At 48.6% G+C, this 13,171-nt stretch overlaps 1 protein-coding gene across 1 annotated transcript in view; it reads right to left on the bottom strand.

The window, feature by feature from the left end:
• The window catches only part of GABBR2 (gamma-aminobutyric acid type B receptor subunit 2), a 341,708-nt gene that overhangs the window by 220,612 nt on the left and 107,925 nt on the right, over positions 1-13,171 (bottom strand). Inside the window, exon 3 of the mRNA XM_006758607.2 lies at positions 11,950-12,087. Coding sequence (XP_006758670.1) covers positions 11,950-12,087 — 138 coding nt within the window. The remainder of the gene's footprint in view (positions 1-11,949; positions 12,088-13,171) is intronic.

Below are 13,171 nucleotides of genomic sequence, written 5' to 3'. Positions count from 1 at the left end.
AGTAGTGTGTGTGCGCGTGTGCGTGCGTGTGTGTGTGTGTGTGTGTGTGTGTGTGTGTGTGTGATGAATGATTTACAAGGAGAACACAGGCCTGCACTGAGAGGTTCACACCAGCCTGAGTTGTCATCTGCTGACAGGGAGGAAGCTCATTGCAGAGAGGGGCAGGGAGGGACCCTAGAGACATGGAGGGAGCCTCCCTCCATAGCCTCTAGAGACCCCACTCCTATGCCCTGAGGTCTGCTCCCAGCATTTTGTTTTCCTCATTCTGAAAAACAGGCCTAACTAGGATGATGCCTGCTCTCCCTTCCCCACAGTGTTGCCCTGAGGATTAAATGAGACTGTGTGAGAGGCAGCGCACCTGTGATTGCCAGCAGGGACTCTGGAGCCATTTAATCCTGGCAATCCCTTGGCACGACACTCAACTTCTCTGTGCCCCAGTTTCCTCATCTAGTGGAGATTAAGAGACATCGAAGCTGAGAACTTAGCCTAACTGCAAGGCTGTTCCCACTATTCTACATGGAACTGCGTGCCTAAGAGGGAAGTGGCTTAGGAACAGAAAGAGAACCAGGCCTCAGATCTTGAGATCCTAATGGAGGGAGTCATAGGCAGGGCCCAAGAGAGAGAACAACAGGTTTAAGGTAGGTGCTGATGGCTTTAAGCCACAGGGGATATTGGGAATAATGGCATGACAGTATCAAGGTTATATGGCTCATCAACTAGTCCAACACCCCCCCTTTACTATAGGAGGCCCATGGAAGTCAAGGGTACCCAGGCTACCAGCTAGTCCCAGGGAGCGGATCCTAGATCTCAGGGTCCTGCCTCTGCCTGGGAGGTAGAACAGGTGGCTGTCTGGACACCTGAGTCCTTGAGTAGGAGTCCCGAGGAGGGAGGAACATGAAGCATAGCACAGGGAACTGTGTGGGCATCATCTAAGGTCATTTCACCATCAGCCAGGGTCACAGGTAAGGAGCTGGGACTGTGAGAAGCTAAGGAACCTGCCCAAGGTTACTGGCTAACACGTGCCAGAACCTAGATATAAACCCAGTCCATTGGACCCCAAGCCCAAGAAATGCACCCAGTCATATTGGTATTGTAAGTTGATCAAGCAGGTTAGCCCCTCTGTACAAATGGGCCCAAGACCATCTTATCACATGGGACAGAGAAGGGGCGGTCAGTGCTGTGCTGACAGAAACCCTGTGCTTTTGTTCCAGAGCACCTGCCCAGCAGCCACCAAGGACCCCAGGCCCTGCCTCCCAGGAGCATTGCCACGGGCTTGGGGAGAAACAGGACATTTACAGGGGAAGATGCTCAGGCTCCAGCAAGAGGAAGAGGTTTGTGTAAGGCCCCCCATCCAGGAGATGGCAGGGACCGACGGAGGCCAGGGGCCCTCATGTTGAACCAGTGCTCTTTCACTTGGTCCTTAGTTGGAGCCAGGGGTCCCCTCTGGGTGCTACTGGTCACTAGGGGGCTGGTGGTCTTACTGGCTGAAAGAGGCTCCCGGGTTAGTGTGTCAGACCTGGGCTGGAGCAGGACACACTCTGCACCGCAGCTTAACAAGCGTCCCTGTGATCCGTGATGCTGACTACAGGGACATCCAGAGCTGGTGAGAGCACTGACTGCACCCACATTTCACTCTGACATTCCAAGAGGGGATCCTGGGGCTGAATCATAGGTGTTTTCTTTGAGCCAACTCCAGAGTCTGACTGCCTATCCTTAAACCTTTCCCCTCAGCAGACACTGGGGCTCCCATGACAGACCCCTGGTAGTCCTGGATGAGAGGCACCTTAGAGCAGCAAGAATAATGTAGGGTCCTGTGAAAATTCAGATGCGGGACCAGCAGGTTTGGGGTGGAGCCTAGACATCTGCATTTCTAATGTGCTCCCAGGTGCTTCTGCTAGTCTCGTGGACCCCACAGCTTTGGACAATCTCTAGACCAGTGTTTCCCAAATGTCCTTGATGATAAGAACTATCCAGGGTACTTGTTAAAAATCAGCTTCCCAGGCTTCTTCCCTGGAGATGCTGATCAGTGGGCCTGGGAATCTGATTTTTAACCAGTAAACCAGTACGCCACCCCCACCGCAGCCCACCTGATGAGCCCTACCTTCAGATCCATTTGAGAAGCATTGCCGAGTACAACTCCTCATCTGGTGCCTGAATCCCACCTGCTTCTGTACAGCAGAATCACCCGAGTGCTAACAAGGGCACAGAGGTCCAGGCCGTTCCTAGATGCAGGACAAGGGCCGGCGAGGATGACCAACTCATCCCCGTTTGCCCAAGACTTTCCTGCCCACACCTCCTGCTCCACCGTGATTACCTCTACCCCTCACAACAGCCCTATACGTTGGTTATTATACCCATTTTACACATTTGTTCTCTGGAGGGAGTTACTTTTCTAATTCCCTCTCCAGTTCTTTCCAGACTCAGGTTATAATTCCAGACTCAATGCTATCTGCAGTCACGCTGCTTACTAGCATCATCCTTCTACCGTGAGCAGTGCGAGTGATTTATTTATTTAGAATGAATTATTTACACCCTGCATGTTTCCAGAAAGGGGCTGAGGTGGTGAAAGATGCATAAACAATGAGGCCATTGGAGTTATATGCTGGAAACTGGTATTAGTTTAGATGCGATGGTCTGGAATTAATAATGGGGTCAGAACCTTGAATTGAATCTTTAACCAGCTGGACAGGAAAGATCTGAGTTGGGGTCCTTGGCCGGAATAGAATGGGAACCTCCGTGCACTCAACAGCAGCATGCCCTTCTTTGCCTCTGCTTCTGTGAACACTCAACTAAAAAAAAAAAAAAAGAGTGTGTGTGCCTCTTACAGCTGCCGTGGGCTTATTTTGTCTCTCCTGTAGGCTCTCTGTTTTAATTTTACTGTTCTGAGTCACCTTCATGGTCTGTGACAGTTCATCTCATCCACACAGCTTTGAATCGGGAGAGAAATTGAGACCTAAAAATCATCAAGGAGCTCCCTGCCCAGGGCCTGGCTGGTGTCTCCGATGGCAAAGCATCAGTAGTAATAACGTTAGCCATACATCTCTAGGGGCTTGCAGCCTGCAAGGTGCTTCTACCTGCTCCACTTTCCCTGTCCTGTGTCTTCCTCTCAACAGCCCTAGAAGAAGGGCAGATTTAGCCAGCCCATTTTGCATATAAGTTCAGTGAGGCTGTAGGAGGTTGCCAATTCGTCCAAGCCTGCTTTATCAGTAAGAGACAGAGAAGGGACAATTACCCAGGTTTTGCGGTTTGCAGGCCTCTGTCCTGGCTACTGTGCCAAACTGCCTCTTTGCCACGCCCAACTGTCCTGAGGTGGCAGCACTGGGCACTGGAATTCACACTAGGCCTGGGAGAGTATACAGCAGGCACAACACTTGTTAAGTGAGGGAATGGATAAATAAACATAAGCACGAGTCAGTGAATGAATGAATGAGTGAGAACAGAACATGTGTCCTTCCTCACAGAAGATACTGCTAGCATCCCTTCTGAGAGCTCATACTCCCTCTCACCCATTTGTATCTAAACCAAAAGCTACCAACTTCTCCTCACCTCACACGTGACATGCCACCTGCTCTCAGAAGCAGGCTTTACTGTTCTAGGCATCCACTGACAGGGCCAGGAAGGCCCATCCATAGGCTCTGGTGGTCTGTGAGGTCTCTCCCGCCCCCTCTACTTGGCTCACAGTGCATGCCCTTAATATCCCTTCTCCTTCTCCTCCCCCACCCTTTTTTTTCTATGAATCGAGAAGGAGGAAGCATCTCATAGATTATTAATGTGCTAAATGGCCCCTCTGGAGACCAGCGCCAAGAAATGGCTCTGACCCGCCCTGGATTATTGGCCTCCATTCTCTTTCTTAGACAGTAGCCACAGCAAAGTTTCCAGCGGGGCCTAATCACACCGACGTTCCTAAATGGTTTCCAGTCAAGTCCACAGTCCCTGTTATCTGCTCCACAGCAAGGGTGTGGCACCACGTGGGCTGGCCTGCTGAATATTTTTTTTCATTCTGGAAGGTAAATCACTTTTTAATTAAAGTATAGTTGACCTGCAATATTATATTAATTTTACGTGCACAACATAGTGATTTGACATTTATATACCGTACAAAGTGATCACCGCGGAAAGTCCAGTATTCACCTGTCACCGTACAAAGTTATTGCAATATTATTGGCTGTATTCCCTCTGCTATACTTCAGATCCCTGTGGTTTAACTCACTGCGTCTGAGAGGTAGGCCCTGAAGAGCCTCCATTCTGCTTCTGACGTTAGTTTCGGGGTCTGCAGTACCACAGTAAACAACCTTTGCTGCTGATGCAAATCAGGGGGTAATTTTTAAACACCCATCACTGTAATCAGAGGTCTGAACCAAGGAAAACTTGTCATTGTAACAGCAGCTACTTACTGTTTTGTAGTCTATAAAAGTACTTTCATTTTTTAAAAAGAAAAGCCTTCACTGATCCTCACAATTGCAAGAAATACAGAAGGCTAGCTTGTTATTCTCACATTCCGTGAGAAAAAGTGAGGCTGAGAGAGATGACTAAGACCACAGAATATATTACAAAAGCACTGAAGAGCGAGCCATGGGACTCAGCTCTGCTGTTATTGTAGGAACTTGGGCAAGGTCCTACCTGTGTTGGGCCTCTGTTTCCCAATCTGTATAATGGGGAGGCTGAACGAAATGATTATTAAGTCCCTCCCAGCTTTGCCTTTCTATGAATCTACCTCAAATTCCACAACCCACAGCTATGGAAGAAACAATCTTTTGATTTTTCACACAACATAGAACTTTAATAAGATAATCACCTGAGAAAATCAAGCCAGGTGACCACATTCCTGTTCTTACGAAGCAAATGGCATTGACTGGCAATTTAAGTGATTCTGGAATTCTGTAAATAGCAAAAGGCTTGATTTTTTTTTTAATGTTAAAACCAAGCATGATTTAGGGTTTTCAGAAATCAAGTCCTAAATATGCTGGGACATAGTTGCCAACACACCTACTAACGCAGTCAACATTCTCCCTCTGCATGCCCTCCTCCCCTCCACTCCTACACGGGAGCTCCTCCCAGGAGACAGCCCCATCACAAACTGAAGTGCTCCTTCCCAGGAAGGGCGTGGAGGGAGTGCCAAGGCAGGCTGGCAGGCAGGGTAGGCTGCCGAAGGGACTCTTGGGTTGGTGCCAGGAGAAATGCATCTACGATTTCATACTAATCTGCTGCAGCTGCCTTTTTTTAATATTTGAATTTATTTTAATGTTAAATAATAAAATACTTACATCTGTAAAATAAAGTAAAATAGTCAATTGTTAAATTTTGGTTCATCAAGCAATACAATTTAAACAGTAAAAAAGGCAAGATGTAAAGTAGGGGAATTTTGCACAGGAATGGCTGGGATATATAGGAGGCTGCCTTTTAAAGGACAGGCTCTGCGGGATATGGTTGATGACGAAGTAGTGTTTGCATTTTCCTGAGAGCAGCCCTTTATCCCTTCAGGAATCTGACTTTATTTTCATCGGCTAGACTATTTCTGTCTGTAAGCTAAAAGAAGGAGCTTTGTCCTGGTCTCTGAGGAGGTCAAAGCCCCTCTCATAGCATCTCTTGTTCCTTCGCTGGGCTCTGCCTCCCTCTCTTGCTCCTGCTGCCCTGCCTCCATCTTCCCCATCCAGCTCCAAATCCTCCTGCTTTCCCCCAGACCCTTCTGCTTCCAGAAGGGCAGACTAGGCTGCTGGGAGTTCTGCAAAACTGCTCAAAAAAAGAGCAAAGCAGGGTCAGAAGTAAGCCACTTTCAGACCCCTGAGGATAGGATTTTGTGGGGGTCTGAAAAAATTTTCAAAGGAAACATATTAGTTAAAAAGTATTGGGTCCAGCCTAGCCGGTTTTTCTCAGTGGGCAGAGCATCGGCCAAAGGACCAAAGGGTCCTGGGTTCCATTCTGGTCAAGGGCAGGCACCACGGTTGTGGGCTCCTCCCTGGCCCAGGCCCTGGTTAGGGCGTGTGCAGGAGGCAACCAATTGTGTCTCTCTCACATCAATGTTTCCCTCTGTCTTTCCCTCTCTCTTCCACTCTCTAAAAGTCAATGGAAAAATATCCTCAGGTGAGGATTTAAAAAAAAAAACATTGGGTCCAGAGATAGGGGGCGAGGGCTGATGCAGAGACAGAGACCATTTCAGGCCTCCTTTTCCTTTTCTTTCACAAGGAACTGCAGGTGCAGAGCCATTGGGTCCTCCCAAGTTTGGCAAGCCCTTATGACCTGCCCTCAGGATCAGGGTACGAGCCTGAGGCCTAGAAGGCAGGAATCCAGAACTGCCAGCAAACATTGCCTGGGTGCCACTCAGCACTGGAGCCAGGCCTACACCAGGCCCAGGGTACAGGGGTGAACAACGCCAGGCCCTGACCTTAGGCAGCTCAAGGCCAGGGTAGGTACAAGCACAGGGCAGCGAACACCTTGGGAGGGGTGTGTGGGCAATGGAGCACAGGGAAGGATGCGCTTCACAAAGAAAGGACAAGCAAGCTGTGCCTGGAAGGATAACCATGATCCTGCCAGGTGAAGGGACCACGGGCAGAGGAAACAGCCTGTACAAATCCCTCAGCATGTAGGAGCAGGAAGTGGGCAGGGAGGATAGCAAGGTGATGGAGCGCCCTCCTATCACACCAAGGATCATGGGCTTCAACCTGGCAGCACTAGGGTATTTTCTCCAGCACCATCCCCTGCTATCTGCTCCACAGGCGCAGCATGAACTGAAGTTCTCTGGACCAGGAGCACTTGTTAGTAGGGCCCAGTGTCAATGAACTGGCCTTAGAAACCACCTGGCTTACCAAGTCGCCAGGAATCTACTGCCTCTAATCACCTGAGCCGCTGGTATAGACCCAGCAGCAGGGGTGAGCAGTGGGGTGTCCAGTCCTTAACCAGGACCTGCTTGGAGCAGAGCCAGGAATTTGCATTAACAGCAGCACAACTGTAGACCCTATAAGTGACTCTTACAATATAGTTTGAGAGCCACCATCCTGGTCTGTGCCTACTCAACATAGTAAATACCCACAACCACAGGACTGGAGAACTCACTGCTTCACAGCCAGGCAGCCTGCTCCCTGCTGGATGCTTCCAGCCACAAGCGCAAACCCTGCTCCGCTCTAACTCTACCCGTTTTGCCTGTTTGTCCCCACCTACATCACAGAGAAGCATCAAAATCTCTCAAAGAGCCATGCAGCTCTGGAAGCCAATATTCCTTCCTCCTCCCCAGCTCCCTGTGTGTTCTCCAATCTGAACACTGCTCAGTCTGCAATGGCTAGACCCCGGCCCTTCTCAGGTGACGCCACGCTATGCCCTGGTGTATCATTCCTATTGCAAGACCCAGGTCTGAGCCTCCACCTGGGTGGGTCTGACAGATGGGAGAGAGACAGAGCCCGCACGTCAGACCCTGGCCTCTATGAAGGTCCTCAAATCTAGTTGGAGGAGCTGACATTCCCAGTGGCTAAGGGACTCACATCACGACTTAGACAATATTGGCCTCTCAACACAGCAACCATGAATCAAGAAGCCCGGCAAAAGCAAGTTAAATTTAACCAATTTCAGCACCAGGGTGCATTTCACCCCTCTGTCGTGCACATCTCTATTTTTGTAGCACCAGGAAACTGAAACAACTGATTACGTATTCCAGGCTGTCTCCCCCAAAGGGAAGTCAGAGCTACTTTTCAATTACACAAATTACATGCATTTTCCCATTTACAAAACTGTTTCAGAGCCCAATTTTGAATAAGTTAAGGAATTCATCAAGTCCTAGGACAGCAGACCTACTCAGCCCTCTACCATCAGCTCTCTCAGCCCTCTACCATCTTTATAAGCAAGGTCAGCCTTTTGGGAAGGGGATGGGGAGGTCCCCAGAGTCCAGCCCATGACAAATGGGGTTGTGCTCCCTGAGAATCGGGGGAGGCAGAAATCAGGCTCCAGGGCTACTCCCCATCAGGATTTAGATCTTTGTTCCTATATCTGCAGTGGAGGGTTTCAGGCTCCCAGACACTTCCCAGCGCTCAGTGATGATCTGTGTACCAGGCTCCGTGCTAGGCACTGGCAACTGGGAGATGAAGAGAATGGGAGTCCCTGCTCCCAAGAAGCTTCTGGATATATTCTATATCCGGAAGACCGGATATAGAATAAACTATTTTCCACAAAATGTAAAGACTGTATGCAATACAGAAGCAGTATAGAATCATGCTCTCAGCCCTCTTTTCACTATCATTCTCACTCTCCCAGTAGAGTGATTTTTTCTAATCCTGTCCCACTCTTGAAACTTTAATGCCACAAATAGACTATATGCCTGTTTATATACTGTATATATGTATGTCCTGTGCTTTATACATAAAAAGCGAGACATTTTGCCCCCTCCCCACAAAAAGCAGTATTCACTCCTTGGGGGAGATGGCCTCTATTGAAAAGGCACTGTTTAGGAAGGAACAATGAATTCACCTTGGGGGCTGGGAGGCACAGAAGGAAAGGGATCAGGGAAGGCATCACAGAGGAGGTGGTATCTATCCAGGGTTTTGAAGGATGAGCAATTCTGCAAAGCAGAAAAGGGACTCAGCATCAAGTCTTCCTTGTTGGGCAATCTGAGCTCCTGCCTTACTCTCAGACATTAGTGGTAGCTAGCCTCCAAGATGGTCCCTAGTGATCTTCAGCTCCCACTATGGTTAGTGTAGTAACCTCCCCATGCTGCCACATTAAATAAGAACTAATTTGTATAATTGACAGAATGTGACAGAAATGATGGCATGCAACTTCTGAAGCTAGGTACTAAAAGACTCTGCCATCTCTGCCTTGAACTCGCTTTGGGGGAAGGCATTCAAGCAGCCCTATGCAGAGACCCACGTGGAGAGCCAGCCACGTGAGGAACCACACTGGAAGCGATCCTCCAGCAACAGTCAAACCTTCTGATGATGCCAGTTCCCAGCCTTCAAATCTTCCAACGGGACCCCGAGCATCATGGAGCAGATGCAAGTCATTCTGTGGGTCTGAATTCCTGACCCACAGAAATGATAATAATAATAAATGATTATTGCTGTTTTAGCCATTAAATTTTGGGGTGATCAGTTACACAGCAATAAATAACTAAAACAATTCCCATCTCATAACCTGGTTCCCTAGCTTGTCAACCCCACTGAACAAGGTTGTCTTGTTTATGCTAAAGTCAGCTGGTAAGCCAGGAGTTTCCAACATTGTGCTTGCTTCTGCAGCTCCTCAGAGAATTCCAGACAGTCCCAGTGAGGTTGTGAGAAGGCCAGTAACCTCCCTGAATTCCTCTCTGGGTGAGGATTTCCCAGACAGCTCAAACTCTCATCTGGGGAAAATGTCCACCTGCCAATCCTTCGTCCTGCCCTCTCTTCCTCCTTCCTCCACCCTCGGATCATTCAGCGGGCATCCAATAAGGTCTATGAAGTGTCAGGCACCAGGAAAAATAGGAGTAACTCAGGCGCAGGTTCCATCTTCTATGGCTCACAGCCCAGCCAAACATATCTGCAGAGCCTAAAGGAGGGACAGGCAGAGGGGCATGGCAGGGGTTCTGTACATGCTCACTAGAAGTAAACAGGGAAGTGAGAAGAATAATTTATAGAAGGGCTACTTTAGATAGTGCAGTGAGGAGAGGCTTCCTGGAATGGACAGCATTTTAAGCTGGGTCTCTAAGAATGGGTAGGACTGACATACTGGACATGGGGAGAATGGATGTCTCAGGAGGTGAAAACAGGGCTGCAGGAAAGCCCAGGAGTGCTAAGAATCGGGGTGTTCAACCCGGGGAGGAGCAGGAGATGGGGCAGGGTGACAACAATGAAACCAGGAACACGTAGTGCTTACAATGTGCCAGGCACAGTTGTAATCGCTCATTAACTATTTACTCCATACAGCAGCCCTATGAGACCCTGCCCTCTTACTACCCTGACTTCACAGATGACAGACTCAGAGTGGCAGCTCAGAGTGGCAGCAGGGTGTGTAGGGAGCTCCTCAGCATTCAGGAAAGGAAGCTCAAGTACAGAGAAGGGAAGTGACTTGACCAGGGTCTCATGGCTGTGCATAGGCACCTCGGGGCCAGAAGCCAAGGCTCCCAGGGCTCACTGCGCCGTGCTGGCTCCAGTTACGTGGTTAGGTTTGCACTGTCACGTGCAGAGCTGCTTTTCAGGCCTCATCTCCTGTTGCACCCGCCCACATTCAGTGTGGCCTTCTCCGGCCACAGCACATGACTCACACTGCTCAAGCCCACACACACCCACCACCCGCTTTTGAACACCCAGTTTCCTCTGCCAGCAGTGCTCTCCTCCATGTCTCCAGCTTTCCAACACCCTCTCCTCCCTCACAGTCAGCTCAACATCACTTTCCTCAGAAACCTTCCTTGTCCCTGGGCTGAGTGGGTGGTCCTTCCCTGGGACCTCACCCTCCCTCATCACACCTCTGTCATGGCTGGCTCCCACTGCCACTCTACCCCCAGCACCCTAGGCACGCAGGGCCAGACTCAGAGACTTCTCCAGTCAATTCAAGCAAGCAGAGTGAAACCAGATCTTCCTGTGGTCCAGCGCCTGCCCGCCTCTTCATTCTCACTCTCACCACCCGACAACCCACTCACCTTGCTCCAGCCCCACTGCCCCCTTTTCTGTTCCCTGAACACGCCAGGTTCTTCCCCATCATTGGTGTTCTGCATTTGCTATTCTATCCATAAACGTGGAGGCTCTTCACCCCACAAGTTCCTCCTCATGCTTCAGATCTCAGCTCAAATGCCACCTGTTCCAAGATGATTTTTCTTACTGCCCCAAGGCAGTCACTATTGATCTCCTCACCCTATTAATGTCTATCCATTTCCTTACCATAGACTTAGCTCATGGGCCAGACTGCCTAAGTTTAAATCATGGCTCTGTTACTTATGAGCCGTGGGTTTTCTGACAAGTTACTTAGCGTTGTGTACGTCAGTTTCCTTATCTATGAAATGGGGATGATAATGGAGCAGTTATAAGGATTAAATGAGTTAATGCATGTAAATGCTCAGAACAGTGTCTGGTATGTAGTGAGCATGACATATAGATTATACAATTGTTAGCTCTTAGTATTATTATTTGTTTACTTGCTTACTGCCTGAATCCCCCCTAGAATGTAGGCTCCCAAAGGGTAGAGACAATGTCTGTCCTGTTTGCACTATATCTCCAGTGTCTACCAAAATTCTAGGTACACAGTAAGTTGCCCATTATATTTGTTGGGTGGATGATGGAGTAATGGATGATGGATGGATGAACAGATGGATGGATGGGTAATAGATGGATGAAGCAAAGAAGTAAAACATGTGCATAGGCAACCACTCATCCCAGATGGTCTCATCTTTCTAATCCCTTCTCTCTCACACTCCAAATAACAGCTAGCACTGGTGAATGCTGCCTACAACAGACTGTACACACTCACTGGTGGAATTTTCGACCTTGCATAACATTTGCTGGTATAAAGAGTAAACAACTGACCTGTAGCCCCAGGAAAGGCTTACCTGAGGAGAAAGGCAGTCTTAGTAGACAAGAGAACTTCAGGTGGGGGAGGGAAGTTTGGTAAAGGACAATCTGGTTAAGGGGAAAGAGAGAGCAGGGCTCTAAGGCCTGAAGGTCCAGGGTGCATCTGAAAGGTGAGTTGTCTGGGGGGACGGAGGCATGGAATATATGGCAGGGACAGATGACACTGGACAGGCAGATTGGCTGGATGCTGATGGCCCTGAGAGTAAGGCTAGGGAGTCACTGCAAGATTTCAAACACACAGAGGTGGCCATGCCAGGACGGGCCAAAGTCAGGCCAAGAGGTGGGGCCAGTGGCTGTGCAATCACTAGGAAAGGGTGAGCCAGGGCCTAATTCGGGCAACTTAGAAACCATGTTGGGCAAGGAATCATTTCTGCAAAAGACTGGTGGCCAATCAAGACAGTCCCCCAACCGAAGGCAGCTTGGACCTTACCTGCACCAGATTCCAGCCTTGGAGGGACTCTGCGATGATGGACGTAACAGATGGACAGACGCCTCCAAACACCATCAAGTGGTTTGGCCCGTATTTTATTGCATCGTAGAAGGCTTTCAATCCTTTCGCATTATCGCACTGGGGAGCAACACAGAGAAAGAGAAGTCCAAATTAGAAATTGCTTTCCCCGGGGGAAAGAGCCCAATAGTGGATTCACACAAACAAATCTGCCTCATGGGAAACCTTCTGGGTTTTAGTTCTTTCATTGGTGGGGCCTCTCGTTAAGCCAGCACTGAGCCTGTGCTATGAGCTCCATGAAGTATGATCTTGGCATCCCCCATCTTAGCTCCCAAATGCTTCCCAAAAGGTCTCCCACTTCCAGGGTCCTTTATATTCGAGGTGGTTATTATTTAAAAAGCAGAAAAATAAATGTTGTTGAGGATATGGAGAAATTAGAACCCTTGTGCAGTACTGGTGGGAATGTAAAATGGTGCGACTGCTGCAGAAAACAGTATGGCAGTTCCTCAAAAAGTTAAACAGAATTACTCTATGATCCAGCACAGCATCTCTAGGTGTGTACCCCAAAGAGTCAAAAGCAAGAATTCCAACAGGTATTTGTATACCCATGTTCATAGCAGCATTATTCACAGTAGCCAAAAGGTAGAAACAACTGAAATGTCTGTCAACATGCAAGTGGGCAAACAAACTAGTATATTCATACAATGGACTATTATTTAGCCCTGATTAAGGAAACTCTGATATATGTTACAACATATATAAACCTTGAAGACATTACACTACGTGAAATAAGCCAGATGCCAAAGGACAAATACTGTCTGATTCCACTTATATGAAGTACCCAGAATAGTCAAATTCACAGAGACAGAAAGTAGAATGGTGGTTGCCAGGGGCTGGGGGAAGGGGGAATGAGAAGTTATTGTTTAATGGGTATGGAAGGGAGGGGGGTGGGGTCGGGTGGGAGGGTTAGTGTTTATTTCGTACAGTTTCAGTTTGGGTGATGGTAACACAAATTAAGGAAACTCTGATATATGTTACAACATATATAAACCTTGAAGACATTACACTACGTGAAATAACCCAGATGCCAAAGGACAAATACTGTGTGATTCCACTTATATGAAGTACCCAGAATAGTCAAATTCACAGAGACAGAAAGTAGAATGGTGGTTGCCAGGGGCTGGAAGGGAGGGGGGTGGGGTCG

The sequence above is a fragment of the Myotis davidii genome, unplaced genomic scaffold, assembly GCF_000327345.1.
Source record: "Myotis davidii unplaced genomic scaffold, ASM32734v1 scaffold534, whole genome shotgun sequence".
NCBI lineage: Eukaryota > Metazoa > Chordata > Mammalia > Chiroptera > Vespertilionidae > Myotis > Myotis davidii.
The sequence above is the reverse complement of the archived record's forward strand: the minus strand, read 5'-3'. Positions and strand labels throughout refer to the sequence as shown.